This window comes from Myotis daubentonii, chromosome X, assembly GCF_963259705.1.
Source record: "Myotis daubentonii chromosome X, mMyoDau2.1, whole genome shotgun sequence".
NCBI classification, from domain to species: Eukaryota; Metazoa; Chordata; class Mammalia; order Chiroptera; family Vespertilionidae; genus Myotis; species Myotis daubentonii.
This window is the reverse complement of record NC_081861.1, coordinates 111,725,895-111,742,844: the sequence shown is the minus strand read 5'-3', so window position 1 is coordinate 111,742,844 and position 16,950 is coordinate 111,725,895. Positions and strand designations below refer to the sequence as shown.

Genomic DNA, 16,950 nt, shown 5'->3' with positions numbered 1-16,950 from the left:
ATTACTTTTTCATGTTTTATGCAATTAACCACATTGGTTTAACTTTGTCAAGTTGAGATCTTTCTTTACTTTTGCCAGTTAATTATCTGAATAATCTTCATTCTAATTAAAACATTACAAATATGATTCCCATTTGTTAACACTTCATATTTGCTATAGGAGTCTACACATATAATAAAATAAAACAAACTAATATGGTTAAATAATATAGATCACCAAAAGTTATCAAGCATTAATTAGATTTAAAAGTGAATACTAAATGCTATGTTATTCAAAATTACAAACATTTTAGATTGGCTGAATAATTTAGAGATATATAGTGAAATATGTGAACATTAAGTGACATTTTTTAGTAATGATTTAAAAATATTCATTATATATGTATATAGTGCTTAAGAGTATCCATATTTAAAAAGAAATTATGTGTGTATATTAATCTGTTAATATTTAGTCTACATGTGAGAAAGCTCTAGCTATTAAAGTAATTTTTGGTAAATTTTTGTCAGGATATATTTAAGGGCAATACTACTTATATCATGGCTGTGGTGAAAAACACATTGTATTTAATCCGGTGTTTTAACCCTCTCTTTTTAATCTTTAGAGAACAAAAGGAACTTTTGATCATCTTATGTGGTTCTTTATTAAAATAACATTATAAATGATATTATGACCAGAAAATAAAAGATTATACAAAATATCTTTAATAAGTGTACATATTATTATAAATATTTGTTTTAATTTCTCTAATAATCCCCAAACAGAGGAAAACACATATAAAGCTAATTACTTGCATGCATTGAGCTAATTTTTTTTTTTTAATTTCAAACAGAGAATCAAGTATAAAGGTTGTGATTCCCCCAGCAAAGCTTCTTGGTATTGATGAAGAGGATCACCCTCTTACTGTGAGTTTTCCAAAAGGCACAGTCATTGAAGCCTCTCTCGATGGAATTAACAGTGAGCTCATCTGCCGCTTTAGCTTCAAATCATCTAAACCTCTGACAATTGTCACCAATGTTCTTTTCTGTGATGACAGAGATTGCAGGTAAGATATTTAATTGTAGATTATTTTGTTTCTGACAGTAAAGAAGAAAAGGGTTATACTATTTTACGCTATTGTAAAACAGTCAAGGAGAGACAACTAAAATAATGATTTTGGACATAACAATATTTTAAAAGTTCCAAGTGCAGCGTTGCTCTCATGAGAAACTAGTGGTCACCAGTGTAATGTATACAACTAGGCTGCGTGGGTTTGAATCCTGGCTCTGTTAATTTTGGTGAAGTTACTTAGTCTTCTGCGGCTCTCAGTTTCCTCATCTATAAAATGAGGATAACCAATCTCATCCTTACTCATGAAAAATTTATTAAGTTAATACTTATTGAGTAATTGGACAGGAATTGGCACAAAGCAAATGTTAAATAAGTATTAAATGAAAGAGGAAACATCAGTATAATGAGTTTCTAAAATGTTATTTCATGTTGCTTTTAAAGGCTCAGAGAAAGTCAAATACAACTTGGTGGAATCATATTTTTTAATTTCTTACCTTTTAGGACGAGAAATCCCCCTTTTACATTATACCCTGAGATGATTTCATTTACCAGTGAAAAAAGGCTAATGTGTACAGCAGTAAAATTTGTTAAAAATGTTTGTTGTGAGAAGTAGCATTAGAGTGAATTGTACACTAAAGATTTATGTCAATATTCTTATTCTATGTGATACTTTTTAAACTTTCAGTGGGATTATTACTATATCATAATATATATTACTAGAGGCCCGATGCACGAAAATTCATGCACTGGAGGGGGGGGGGGTCCCTCAGCCTGGCCTGCCCCCTCTCACAGTCCAGGAGCCCTCAGGGGTGGGAGGTGACCCGGCAATCAGGGGAAGGGGTCACCCCATGACACCTCTGCTGCTGCCACTGCCGGCAGTGCAAGTCTCAGCCGGCCCTGGTTACCTTAGCCTCGGGGGGCCTCGTCCAAGGCTTGCTTGCACCTCAGGCCAGCCCTGGGTGCCTGAGCAGCCACCATCTGAGGCTTGCCTGTGCCTCGGGCTGGCCCTGGGTGGCTGGGGGGCTGAGGGGACTGGGGAACTCTGGAGGCAGGCGTGCGCCAAGGCCTGCCACCCTGGCAGGGCTGAGGGGACTGGGTGCCACCATCTTGTGGCTGTGGGTGCCGCCATCTCTGAGGGCATAGCAGTCGATTAGCATATTCCCTCCTTATTGGCTGTGGGTGCTGCCATCTTTGAGGGAGTGACAGTTAGCATATTCCCTCCTTATTGGCTATGGGAACTGCAATCTTTGAGGGTGGGACAGTCAATTTGCATATTCCCTCTTTATTGGCTGTGGGCACCACCATCTTTGAGGGCGGGGTAGTCAGTTAGCATATTCCTTCTATTGGCTGTGGCAAACACCATTTTTGCGACGGCATGAAGGTCAATTAGCGTATACCCTCTTTATTAGATAGGATTCGTATACTATGTAACATATAATACCAGAGGCCCAGTGCATGGATTGGTGCACCAGTGAGGTCCCTCGGCCTGGCTTGTGGGGATCAGGCCACACCCGGCTGTCCTATATCCCCCAAGGGGTTCTGGATTGCAAGAGGGTGCAGGCCAGGCTGAGGGACCCCCACGGGTGCACGATCTGGGCCAGAGAAAGACCGAGGAAGGGCACTAGGGCATGGCCGGCCTGTCTCTCTCAGTCCCAATCAGCTGGATCCCAGCAGCAAGCTAACCTACCAGTCAGAGTGCCTGCCCCCTGGTGGTCAGTGCGCATCATAACAACTGGTCAAACGGTTGAACCTATGGTCGGACACTTAGCATATTGGGCTTTTATTATATAGGATTAGAGGCCCAGTGCATGAAATTCGTGCATGGGGATTGGTGTCCCTGAGCCCGGCCTGCACCCTCTCCAATCTGGGGTCCTTCGGGGAAGGTCCGACTGCCGGTTTAGGCCTGATCCCTGGGACTGCTGACTCCTAACCACTTGCCTGCCTGCCTACGAGATCACCACTTAACTGCTTCTCTGCCGGCTTGATGGCTCCCAACTGCCCTTCCCTGCTGGGCTGATCACCCCCACTGCCCTCCCCTGCCGGCCTGATTGCCCCTAACCACCTCTGCCTCGGCCCCCACCACTGTGGCTTTGTCCGGAAGGAAGTCAGATGTCTGGAAGATGGCCGGTCACCCAGTCTAATTAGCATATTACCCTTTTATTAGTATAGACTAGTGGCCTGATGCATGAAATTCATGGACGGGGGGTGTCCCTCAGCCCAGCCTGCACTCTCTCCAATATGGGACCCCTTGGGAGATGTTCAACTGATTGCCCCTAACCGCCTGTGCCTCAGCCCTGTGAGGGAAGCCTGGGTCCCGAGTGCCAGAGGGAAGCCGGTGCCAGCAGCTGGGGGAAGGAAGGTCTACTCTTGCACAAATGCTTCGGGCTCTACTAATATATTACCATTATCTATATATACTATATATATAAAAGCCAAGCGACTGGAATGATTGGAACAACCAGAATAACTGGTCGCTATGACGTGCACTGTGGTTGGCCAATCAGCCTGATGGGGGGGGGGTGGCGAGGCTGCCAACCAACCTTCCGCAGCACCTCCCCTCAGCCAGCCGGCCCCAATTGGCCCCAATCAGGGCAGGCCAGGAAGACCCCACCCATGCACAAATTCATGCACCAGGTTGCTAGTAGTCTATAATATACTGTATTATATCTCATATAGTATATTCTTTTCTAGTCAAAGAATTGATTTATTAGGATATAGAAGGGAGGGAAACAGATCTTAACGTGATGTTGTATCCAAGGTGAAGTATGGCTGTATCCTGAACTCCAGCTTCCATGTCTCTTTCTTGCATACGTTGATAGATAAAAATCTTCTAAATTACACCTCTCTGACTCCAATTTTTCTCTTTTGATGCTAATAGTCAATCTTTTGTTGACATTAAAAGACAATTAATTGCGGTGCTTTTGGCTCCTATCAAGCACTTACTCTGTGACGCTGTCCTAGGAAGCATTGTGTCCTTTTTGTATATTACTAACCTTGTTCATAAAAGTTTAACTTCAGTTTGCTCTAGTTCTTAAATTCACACTTTGCCTTAAGTACTACGTAAGGTATACCATGGAGCTCACCAATACAAATCCGTGAATTTCTTAAAGCTAATGAAGACTCAGGCCACATTAACACAGTGGGAAGGAAATAGTTTCCCCTAAATACTGTGTGAGCTAGATGGCTTCTGAGACAGGGGTATAAATGCCTCTTAGATAGGCATGAATGGACTTTACTGTGCCAATGTCTTGAGGTCTGGTCAGCAAATGGGATGGGATGGAAACCTGAAACAGTCTCCAGGAGGTAGAGGGATGTTGTATTTGATGATTTTCTCGTCTTATCTCTTTGTCATTTTGTTTCCTTTTAGCCTCAATACTTGTTTGCTCTTTCCTGAATTTCCCACCCATATTACTTTACTTTCCACTAAACTCCATTTCAACCCTCAGCAGGTTTAGGATAAAGTAGAGCTATTGGAACTAATTTAGAAACTTTGAAAATCATAGATGAGCTACAAAAGGGTTTTCCATGCACCCAGTTGAAAAAGGCAACAAATCATGAGCACTTTTCAGAACCTTAATACAGGCAAATTATTTTACCGCTGCCTTTTTAACTCCTTATTTAGTTTCCCCACAGTGTATAATCAGAGCTTCCTTCTCTGAACTCCCCAAAGCTGCCATTGCCTTTCTCTTTCTAGACACTCCACCTCTGATCCCATTGAGATAAATGAGATCTTTTAACAAGAAATTCCTCAACTGCTTTCCTTTTACCTCAGAAGTTTTCTTTGGAAGGAATCTTTCATTGTCAGTAATACTTGTGTGCTCTTCCCAAGATTTGGGTAAGCAAAGATGAAATAGAAAGGGGCCCTTGTTTTATGGAGGTCAGTGTAGTAGGGAAGGTAGACTTTAACCAAGTTTTTTATAAACTACTAGAGGCCTGGTACATAAAATTTGTGCATGGGTGTCGGGGGGGGTCCCTCAGCCTGGCCTTCACCTTCTTGCAATCCGGGACCCCTCAGGAGATGTCCTACGGCTGGTTTGGTTTAGGCCTGATCCTTGTGCAATCTGGGACCACTGGCTCCTAACTGCTCACCTGCCTACCTGTCTGATTGCCCTTAACCACTCTGCCTGCCGGCTTGATCACCCCTAACAACTCTGCCTGCCTGCCTGATCTCCCCTAACTCCTCTGCCTATCTGTCTGCCTGATTACCCCTAACAGCTTGCCTGCCTGCCTGATTGCCCATAACTGCTCTGCCTGCCTGCCTGATCGCCCCAACCACTCTCCTGCCTGCTTGTCTGATCGCCCCTAACTGCTTGCCTGCCTGCCTGATTGCCCATAACTGCTCTGCCTGCCTGCCTGATCGCCCCAACCACTCTCCTGCCTGCTTGTCTGATCGCCCCTAACTGCTTGCCTGCCTGCCTGATCGCCCATAACTGCTCTGCCTGCCTGCCTGATCGCCCCAACCACTCTCCTGCCTGCTTGTCTGATCGCCCCTAACTGCTTGCCTGCCTGCCTGATTGCTCCTAACCACTCTGCCTGCCTGCCTGATTGCCCCTAACCACTTTGCCTGTCTGTCTGGTCACCCCTAACTGCTCACCCACCTGCCTGATTGCCCCTAATCACCTCTGCCTTGGCCCCCGCTGCCATGGCTTTGTCCGGAATGATGTATGGAAGGTCGTTCGGCTGTCCGGTCTAATTAGCATATCACACTTTTATTATTGTAGATTTGGTGCCCGTAGAAGTAAATTGAGTATGTAACACAAAAGGAATTACTAATAATGTCCTGGGTGGTGGGAGAATCTGGGAAGGCTGCATAGGCTTCTGAGTAAAATCTGAAAGGACAAATTATGTTGGCCAGTGTTTATCTTCAATGGAAGCCTTTTTTTGCATCCCTTTGTCCATATGGAAGTGCATGGGTTCAGTAAAGAATAAAACACTCATTCCTTTGCTTTCTTTTTCTTATATATGGCCATTTCATACTGCAGGTCCCTTGGGGATTAACATGTTTGGCTTTTAATTTTGTTTCCTTCTTTAGACTTTGTCATATTTGGATTGGCTGAACTAGCACAAACTATAAATTATAGTCACTATTGTACCTGCTAATATGTCTGATGCTATTGATAGCAGTCCACTCCACACTCAGGTCCCCTCAGCTCGTGCTTGCACACCCTGCTTGTGTTTTACAATTCCCCCCAAATCTGAAGAGGGTTATTGATATGGGCAGAGTATTACAAGTGGTAAAAAAACAAACAAAAACAAACAAAAAACAAAACAAAACTAGGTTTGTAAGCTGAAGAAGTCTCATTTTTGCAAGATAATTTGGGGGGTTGATGGTTACCGGCAGTGCAGGACTGAGAGATGACGTTGAAAGGACAGCAGTAGGAGATGATGACAGTCTTGCATGTTTTGCTTTGGTGTCCATGATTGAGGCATAGGGGGAGACCAGGATTGATTATGGAAATGAAAACTTGGATAAATACAGGAAGCAGGAGGTAAACAGCTATTAGTTAACACAGGTCAGGTCCTCAGTCCTAGTCTAGATATCATGGAATCCACAAGGCAGCCTGGAAGGTGGATGTTTTTAGATCTTCATCTCTATGTTACAGAAGAGAAATCTAAGGCCCATAGTATGATACAGTTTGTCCAAGTTCACTCAGTTAAGTGGAGGAGCCAGGAATTTGAACTGAAGTTTTGTTTCCAAAGATTAGGCACTTAGTCACCTTATTTTAACATTATTTAGATTGTTTAGAATCATTTGGAAAAATTTACTATAGCTATACTTTTTTGAGAGTAACACTGTCATATGTCATATACAAACTTTCCAAAGAATAAGAAAAAGGAATGGTATATTTTTCTCTTCTGCTCCTTTGCATGTCTGTCTGTCTTTCTCTCACACACTAATACATACACACACACACACACACACACACACACACATTAATGAAGATTCTATGTTTGACATATAGTAATGGTAGTAATTAAAGTCTACCCCCAAAAAACTGGGTTATTTTTTTATTTTTATGGATATACTAGAGGCCTGGTGCACAAAAATTTGTGCACTGGCAGGGGGGTGTCCCTCAGCCCAACCTGTGCCCTCTCTCTCGGTCTGGGACCCCTCGGGAGATAACCACCTGCTGGCTTAGGCCCGCTCCCCGGGTGGCAGATGGCAGGCCCGATCCTGCGGTGCCTGCCCTGCCTCCCCGGGTCGCAGATGGCAGACCTGGATCCCACGCTGGGTTGCAGACGGCAGGCCCGGATGGCAGTGGGGCTGGCGGTGGATAGTGCTGCCCCGCCCCACCGCCCCAGGTTGCACACAGGAGGCCCGGATGGTGGCAGGGTGGACGGTGGATCACGCTGCCCTGCCCCACCATCCCGGTTTGCACATGGGAGGCCCGGATGGCAGCAGGGTGGGCGGTGGATTGTGCTTCCCCACCCCGCTGCCCCGGGTCACACACAGGAGGCCCGGATGGCGGCAGGTGGGTGGCAGATTGCGCTGTCCTGCCCCACCTGCAGTATGCAAATTTAATGGCCATATTTGTTGGGTTAAGTTGCATACTCTTCTGATTGGCTGATGGCCATAGCGAAGGTACGGTCAATTAGCATCTTTGTCTTGTATTAGTGTAGATTAGTTTATCGATGAGACAAAAACTCATCAATTATCTCCATGATACAGCATAAATAAGTGAATGTTTATAGTTTCACTAAAAAAGCCTGTGTTACAACTACTGCCAGTCAAACCTACAGAAGACAATTTTTACTTAAAAATAAATTGATTATATGTAAGTACTTATAAGATATCATACAACTCTTTTAGATGCTTTAAATTAATATTGTTTGCAAAAGGCTTCAAATCAATGTATTAAAATGAAATCCAGTAACAAAACAACTGCTAAAGTACTTTTTTGAAATTATACATTTCACATCAATAAGATTTCAAAGTGGAAAATGCATATTTCTTTTTTTAAAATTTTTATTGATTTTTTACAGAGAGGAAGGGAGAGGGACAGAGAGTTAGAAACATCGATGAGAGAGAGACATCGATTAGCTGCCTCCTGCACACCCCCCATTGGGGATGTGCCCGCAACCAAGGTTTATGCCCTTGACCGGAATCGAACCTGGGACCCTTCAGTCCACAGGCCGACGCTCTATCCACTGAGCCAATCTGGTCAGGGCATTTTTCTTATAAAAAATTAAAATATTTTCTTTTCCTACAAAAATTTAAGAAATGTACTTATTATTGAAACAAAATATATCTTAATTTAAACATGGATGGCTTATGAGGGATTTTTGTGTTTGTTAATAAGATAGTTGAAATAATATGAAGAATGCTTTTTGAGGGAGTCAAGGAATACAATAGTAAAATATAATTCCTCTCATTGCTGCTTTATGAAACAACCTCTATTCTAGGGTAAATTATGGTTTTGTGGCCTTATTCAACAGCTTTTTTCTTTCTGACTTTTCTTATTTTTACTTTTTGGTATATAAGGTTACAATGTAGGGGCAGGAATTCCGTTGTCATGAGGGTGTGATTGCTTTTGATAATCTCCAAATCATTTACATTGTGTTTCAGAGTTGATATTTGTTTTTATATTTACATATGTATATTATGTGGGAATTCACACAGAGGTCACACATATTAATGAAGATTCCATGTTAGACATGGATCTATTGATTAAGAGTTGCGAAAGTGTTGTAATCCCCTATTTTCTATCGCATTTTTCACTCTAGGTTGAAGAGAATAAAATATTATATCTTGAAGGAACTTGTAATTATGAGAATGAAGTCTTGCCACTTGCTCTTGCTTTATGTTTACTATCTGACTAGTACTTTACCTAGACCTTGCAAAAATATGAAAGTTATGGCTTTGGTTGATTTATTTCATAGAAATTCTAAGATTGCCAAAGACAGTTTAATATTTTCCAATAAGTTGATTTCAACTGCATGTTTAAGGTTATCAGAAGGTTAGCTTGAGTTAACAGTGCCTCTGTCAAGCTGCAAACAAAATTGAGAGTGCATAATTAGGAATGTGGCATTCCAAAGCTCTGAGATCCTCCATACATTTTTTTTTTCAGTTCACCAGTATTTAACACATATCCATTATACTCAAAACTGTTTATATCTTATCTAGGTTTTTAGTACTCAAATTTAATTTGAATAACTTTACAGCAAATGAAAAAATCCGCTGTTTTATAAGAGAGCTAACATGAGTAATTGGAAATTAAAATTTAAGCAAAATGAAAGAAATCCAAATGACTCATTTATCAAATAGATATGGGGTGCTATTCAAATATCAGCTGCTTTCTCTTTAGAGTGTGGTTCTTGTGGCTGGATACTGAAATTACCTGGGAATGTTAAAACATACACATGCCTCAGTCCAATCCATAGACTAGGTACAGTGGTTGGCAAACTGTAGCTCGCGAGCCACATGCGGCTCTTTGGCCCCTTGAGTGTGGCTCTTCCTAAGCCTTAGGAGTACCCTAATTAACTTAGTAACGGTGTCCCTACCTATATAGTTTACGTTTAAAAAATTTGACTCTCAAAAGAAATTTCAGTCGTTGTACTGTTGATATTTGGCTCTGTTGACTAATGAGTTTGCCGACCACTGGACTAGGATATAATTTGTCTGTAGGGTGACCGAGGTAGGCATTGCAAATTTAAAGAGCTCCTTGTTTGATTCAAATGGGAACGCAGTGTTGAGAACCTTGGCTCTAGAACAGTGGTTCTTAAACTTTCCCCTGCAGAGGACTCACCTGGAGGGCTGGTTGCAACAGATTTCAAGCCACATCCCCAGAGTTCCTGAATGAGTAAATCTTGGGTAGGACCTGCGCTTTTGCAAATCTAACAAGTTCCCATTCAATGCTGAGGTTGCTAGCCCGGGCACAGACTTTGAGCATGTTTGAAAGGCAGAATTTCCAGTCCCAGTCCCAATCTAAGGAATCAGTAGCATCTGGATTTTAAAACTATTCCCAGGTGATTTGGTGCACAGTAAAGTTTGTGAAACACTAGATCTAAAAAGACTGAATAAGGGAAAATACCATCAAAAGGGAATAGATTAAACAGTGGAACACTGTTAAATATTTGGCAGGAAATATAACTACTAGAAAAATATCCTAGCCAGTTTGGCTCAGTGGATAGAGCATCGGCCTGTGGACTGAAGGGTCCCGGGTTCGATTCTGGTCAAGGGCACATGCCTGGGTTGTGGGCTTGATCCCCAGTGTGGGGTGTGCAGGAGGCAGCCAATGAATGATTCTCTCATCATTGATGCTTCTGTCTCTCCCTCTCTCTTCCTCTCTGAAATAAATAAAAATATATTTTAAAAAAAGAAAGAAGATTGTTGCTGTGAGAATCCTTGGACTGTATACCCAACTTTCTTTTAGAATAGGTTTGGTTTAGTTTACTGATATTTTATCTTACTTAATCCAGTTAAGAGGTTTACATTGTAAAGTATAATTCCAAATTTACAGCAGAGAAAATTGAAGTACTACTGTGTTTTCTTTTGTCTTTTGGACCCTTACCAACTATAGAGGGAAAGAACCTAGATTTGAGATCAAGTCCCATTATCTCTATCACATAATTTTGCTTCCCTTTAACTGTTCAAGTCCTAGGATTTTATTACTATAACATGGTCGGTTTGGTAAGAAAACAATGATATTACTTTTAAGTTTTGTTGTGTTATATAGCATATAATCCACTGTGAATAGGAAGATTTTGATGTTTTAATGCAAGTTAAACTACATACTATGTTCTAAATGAGAGATCAATTAGATCTAAGGATCCTACACTATTTTGTTTTGGATGGGTCTCAGTCTATATATATATATATATATATATATATATATATATATATATATATATATATATATATATATACAGTGATGCTATTGCTGAGAAATGCCTGGGACACTCATCTGGGCTATACAGTGGGGCCTTGACTTATGAGTTTAATTCGTTCTGAGACTGAGCTTGTTAAGGAGCTCGTTAACTCAAATTACTCTATCAACTCAATGCAAAAAATCGGTGGAGAGACAGCTGGTATCTCAAAAAACTCGTTAGGACAAAAGTAAGTCAAGGCCCCACTGTACTACTTGTCACAGCCCCCAAAGATATTTTTCCTTTCAGAGCCATTGTTATGTCTGGACTGGCCCTTGAAGTTTTTGTTATGATTGCAAAATGCACCTCAGTAACAGCTATGGGGAACTTTGAAAAGCAAGGTTTATTACTGAAAGTCCAGGAGGGTAAAGACAAGCCTGAGGCCACCTGGAGCTGCACAGTGAGGTTGCAGAGAGAGAGAGAAAGAGAGAGAGAGCGCCTGGGTTTCTTTCTTTATTGGGGTCAAGGGTGGGATGCCTAGGGTTTCACATGTTGATTCTTGATTAGTGAATTTAAAGCATAAGAGTGAGAGTTAAAGCAAAGGAAAGGAAAAGCAAGTAGATTTATTGTTTAAGAATTATATCACTGTTTTCTATATAGGGTAGCATTTTATCAACCTTGTTATGGATTCAAAAACATTTTGATACATAATAAAACATATTATGCTTACTCTCATTAAAATAATAGGGCAAGCACTTAAATTGAAATATTATTTTTAAAAGAATTTAATACCTAAAAGCAAAATGAAGAGAAATGTTTTTCTCAGTACATAATTGTGTAGGGTACTCAAATTGGGGTCTGTTTCTATTATTATTTTTTTAAATGATTTTTATTGATTTCAGAGAGAGGAAATGAGAGGAAGAGAGAAACATCAATGATGAAGGAGAATCATTGATCGGCTGCCTCTTGCATGCTCCCCACCAGGGATTGAGTATACAACGCAGGCATGTGCCCTGATGTGGGAATTGAACCCTGACCTCCTGGTTCATAGGTTGACACTCAACCATAGACTGGCTGGGCTATTTCTATTATTTTTAAAAGTATTTTTAACATGCTCCTTCCAGACACCATACTGTTTTGGGAAGGGCAGGAACTCACATAACATAATGGAGATTAGCAGAACATGAATCAGACCCAGAGTCCAACCATGTGTGTGCTAGAGTATTCAGATTGGCAACACGACCATAGTAACTCTAGTGTAAATTAATATCTGCTCTTTATGAGTCTTCCTAGGATATCCTATATAATAAAACTCTAATATGCAAATCAACCAAATGGCAAAACAACCAGTCGCTATGACGCGCACTGACCACTCTGGGGCAGACGCTCAACACAGGAGCTGCCCCCAGCCTGCAGGCCCAGACCAGTGGCGGTAGCAGGGGGCAGGGCCGGCAAGTGGGTGGCATCAGGCCAGCCAAGGCGGGTGCCAGCCGTCCCCCCCCCCATCGCCCTGCTGGTCACCCCACAGATTGACCCTGATTGCTGGCCAGGCCTAGGGACCCTACCTGTGCAGGAATTTCGTCACCGGGCCTCTAGTTTGAAAATAAGTAAAGTGAGTCAAGAACCTCTAAGGGACACTGCCATATAGATAGAAGCAACTTTTAAGGTATTCAAAGCTTCTCTTATATATTAAGGAGAGCAGTATTTAGGATGTGTTCATCTTTTGGAGACCATTCTTAGCACAGACCTGCTGCAAATGAGCCATCTAGAATTTTAGCATTGTGGCCACTGAAAGGGAAAACTCAAGAGTATTTTAATAATCATCTAATGATCATAACTGAAGGCAGTGTTAGAATATTGGCCCAAAACATTTGTTGTATTTTGGGGGACTGGGTTTTTCATAACACAATGTATTTTTCCACCTTTCTTGGTATTGTATGTGTAGGTAGAATAGGTAGTGAGCGGGGGTAGAATTCTTAAGGGGCCATGCTTTGTTCTGACATAAGCATCTGTTCCTTATTCCTTTCCTAGCCCCATGCAAGGCTATAAAGATACCTTCATTCTATGAAGAACATTATTTTCATGGTAGATCTTTTAAACTAAGTCTCAGGATTGTAGCACTGTCTTTTCCAAAGTAGAATGTTTATTTATATTTAACCAAAACATATGATACCCATGAATCATAATTAACTATATACAAAATAATACTAATAATTGTGATTTGCTCATTTGCTTGTAGCGAAATGGGGGTGTTTAAAATTTGTAAAGAAACTACAAAAGCACAGAAAGGGAATTCCAAGATAATATTTACCCTGTCTTCTGAGATTATTAAAATCATAGCAGGTTGCAAAAAAAGAGAAGTTAACAATCGATGATGTGATTTCTCTCTTTTTCTCATTTTTATTTTTTTAAATATATTTTTATTGAATTCAGAGAGGAAGAGATAGGGAAAGATAGAAACATCCATGATAGAGAATCATCGATTGACTGCCTCTTGCACGCCCCCTTACTGGGGATCGAGCCTGTAACCCCGGGCATGTACCCTCAACTGGAATCAAACCTGGGACCTTTCAGTCCACAGGCTGACACTCTATCCACTGAGCCAATCCAGCTAGGGTTTTTCCTCCTTTTTCTTCTCTTCACCCCCAGTCTCTCCAGGCACCTGCCTGAAGGCTGGTCCTCACAGAGCTCCTAAAGTTACATGCCCACGCAGTCGGCTGCTGGAATTCCTCCCTGGAAACCCTACTTTCAACTGTGCTAACAACTATAGTATTTCCTCATAAGAATGCTGAGTTAAAAATTTTATATATATATATATATATATTTACACACACACACATATTAAGCAGCATTAGTGATTTAAAATTGTGAAAGAGCCCCTAAAGAGAGATTTTGAGATTTAAAAAATGGTTTACATTGATTACAGAATTATTTCCAGGTTGTTGGGCTGACTAAAAATGAGATGTTTCTTGTAAAAAGAATTGATATGTGTATAAAATAATGTGCAGTGGGCATATATTTCTAGACTTGATGACTATCTATCGATTTCTCATGTGTCTAAGGAAGAATTCTCTGCCCTTACCTTTCTTTGCTGTGATACAAATCAATGAAATACATTCACATGTGAAACATATGTCTATGGATTTATGCACATTTCGATCAAGCCTAAACTCTTTTAAAGGTCACTAAATTGGTTAATAGCCACATATTTGCCAGAATTATTAATGTTCATAAGTAACTGTGTCTTTATGGACTGCAGATAACATATTATGGGTTATTGCAATGCCCACAAAAACAACTATAACTGTACTCCTTTTCCGTCCACTCAAGAAAGAATATTGAAAAACAAATGGGTGAGAATCACAGTATCATGAGGAATATTTTCAGTCTATTTTGATCTATTAAAAATAAATAAAACTCTGTAACTTTATTGCTGATTAACAAAATGACATTTGACGTTCTCACTTGTGATAGAGATATTGTCTGGCCACATCATGGATGCCCTCGATTGTCACAAATACACATTACAGCAGTAGATTAAATTCCATTGATTGACCTAACTTCCATAAAAGTGCTAGCTATAGTAAACATTCAGTATTTAAATAAACATTTCAATTTAACCTTTTGTGTGTAAAGTTACATGAGAATTATTTTGCTAGCAATTATTGAATTGAGAAACATTGTGAATAGGTGTGGATTAGCTGCTTTGGAAAGCTTCCTCAAGGATGTTTGTTTTGTGTAATAAAATCCCCTAAAACAAATACAGTCATCCAAGTTATTCTATTAATAGAGGCCCAGTGCATGAAATTTGTGCACTGTGAGGGGGGGGGGCATCCCTCAGCCCAGCCTGCATCCTCTTGCAGTCTGGGACCCCTCGGGGGATGTCCACCTGCTGACTTAAGCAGCGGACATCCCTGTCACAGTTTGGGATCCCTCTCACAGTCCGAGAACCCTCACTCCTTACTGCCCACCTGCTTGCTGCTCCTTAGTGCTGCCGCAGAGGCGGGAGAGACTCCTGCCACCACCACTGCGCTTGCCAGCCATGAGCCCAGCTTCTGGCTGAGTGGCCCTCCCCCTGTGGGAGCTCACTGACCACCAGGGGGCAGCTCCTGCACTGAGCATCTGCCCCCTGGTGGTCAGTGCACATCTTAGTGATTGGTCATCCCGCCGGTCATTCTGCTGTTCGGTCTGTTTGCATATTAGGGTTTTATTATATAGGATTTGTAAGTCTCTATTTAAATACTGTGTGGATGGCCATAGCACTTGTTTTTGCTAGTGATGGTGGAGATGATGGGTTTTTACAATGAGAAGTACTTTCAAAGGGTTGACCCAGATATTTTTTTCTCCCATTTCTCACTTTTTTCAGTCCTGTAAATAGAAATCTAGATCATTAATCCAAAGTAGTGTCAGCTATAAGCTCTTCTGCAATTCTTCATAGCCACTGCCAGTTTTTCCAACATGTAATTTTATAATTTTCTAGCTGTTTTGTGGAGAAAGGTTTGAACAGAAAAGCACATTAAGGCTAAAGAGACAAGCTTCCAATGCCATACCCTGCAGCCCTGCCGCTTCTTTTTGCTGTGCTTAATTCTCTATGAATTCAAACCATGTTCAATAGCACTGCTTTTAGAATGTAAGATCTGCCTTTATATAGTACAGCCAGGGAGGAGAGCCCAGGTTAAAATGAGAAAGTTATAAATAACATCATAATATTTCTCATGGTGTTTGACATATTGTTGACAGGCCATCACTGTACTTCATACACTGTTGGAAAATGATAAAATACTGTAATTACCAGGCCATTCATCACATAGAATTAACATGAAGCTTCAAAGTTTCATCCCTAAAGTGATTTGGGATGACAAGCAAAGAGTCTCTTAAATCTTCGCTATTGATAGCGACAGAATTAGAGATGTGTAATTAGAGTATTAATTCTTCACCAGCTAATGACCAGAGAGATGAATGATGAGACTTTGCACACCTTATTTAATGAATTATATGTGGTCAACATGCGATTCAATATAAAAATTATGGTTTGTAAAAATATAATTTGCATTTTATTGGTTATTCTCTACTGCAGACATAATGTTCTTACTTGACTTTTTTTATAACTTAGATTTCTGTTGGTTTTACCTTTTCTAGCATATACTAGGTTCATATCTAGAATCCAGTAGTGTGGAGAATGATCAAATAGGACTCAGTCAGTGATGGCTGTTCGGATGTGGAGGAAGATATATGGTGTGTGTGTATGTGTGTGTGTGTGTGTGTGTGTGTGTTTGTGTACATGACTGATTCAAGTGTAAAATTATCTTGATATACTATTGTAATGCAGAACTGAAACCAATAAGGCAATGTAACAGTGGTAAGGTATTAAATATAGTACTTCTATGGAAAATCAGTTGTACAAGATAGAGTTGCTACGTAAGTTAGGCCCAATATACCCTGAGTGTTTTGTGGCTGGTAAAAATAACAAGGCACTTTCGCAATGCTTTCATAAACTAGAGTGAAGGTTATAGAAGGTAATAGTACTCTCCACTTGTTTAATTACTTTTTCAGTATTGTTTAAGTTATCAGACACAGTTAAAGTAGGACAAACACAAAGCAAAAATTCATCTAAACAAGTTAAACAGTTTGAGAACTATTTGGCGACATTGCAGTTCAAATAATCCTTGACCATTCTAAATGTTGGCAATCTTACGAAGAGAAACCTTAGAGAAGATATACTGTGTTTAAATATTTGAAGAAATGTAATGGGAGTTAGATGGTAGATTTTGTTCCTTGTTGTTCGGAAACAGAATGTCTCCAGCTACAGCTCTCCAGATAGAAAATGGGTCGTCTCCGAGTCATGAGTGTCACTCTAGTAGTGTCTCCCTACTAGTGTCATCGGAGACTAGACACCATTTGTCAGGGATGTTATAGAAGAAGAAGTTATGTAAATGAACTCTTAGGCTCCTTCAACTCTTAACATTTCTTGAATCTCATTATGAACCTGAATAGTTACTGGCTGTGTTGTAGAGCACACTAGACATGAACTTTACCTTCTCTGTTAGAAGCTTAAAAGTAAAAAAATTTTAAACCATTAAAATAGGTATGGTAGGT

The 16,950-nt window shown here is 40.6% G+C and overlaps 1 protein-coding gene across 1 annotated transcript in view; it reads left to right on the top strand.

The window, feature by feature from the left end:
* Positions 1–16,950, top strand: part of CFAP47 (cilia and flagella associated protein 47) — a 467,420-nt gene that overhangs the window by 150,099 nt on the left and 300,371 nt on the right. The window contains 1 exon segment of the mRNA XM_059678706.1: positions 830–1,042. Within this exon segment, the coding sequence (XP_059534689.1) occupies positions 830–1,042 (213 nt within the window).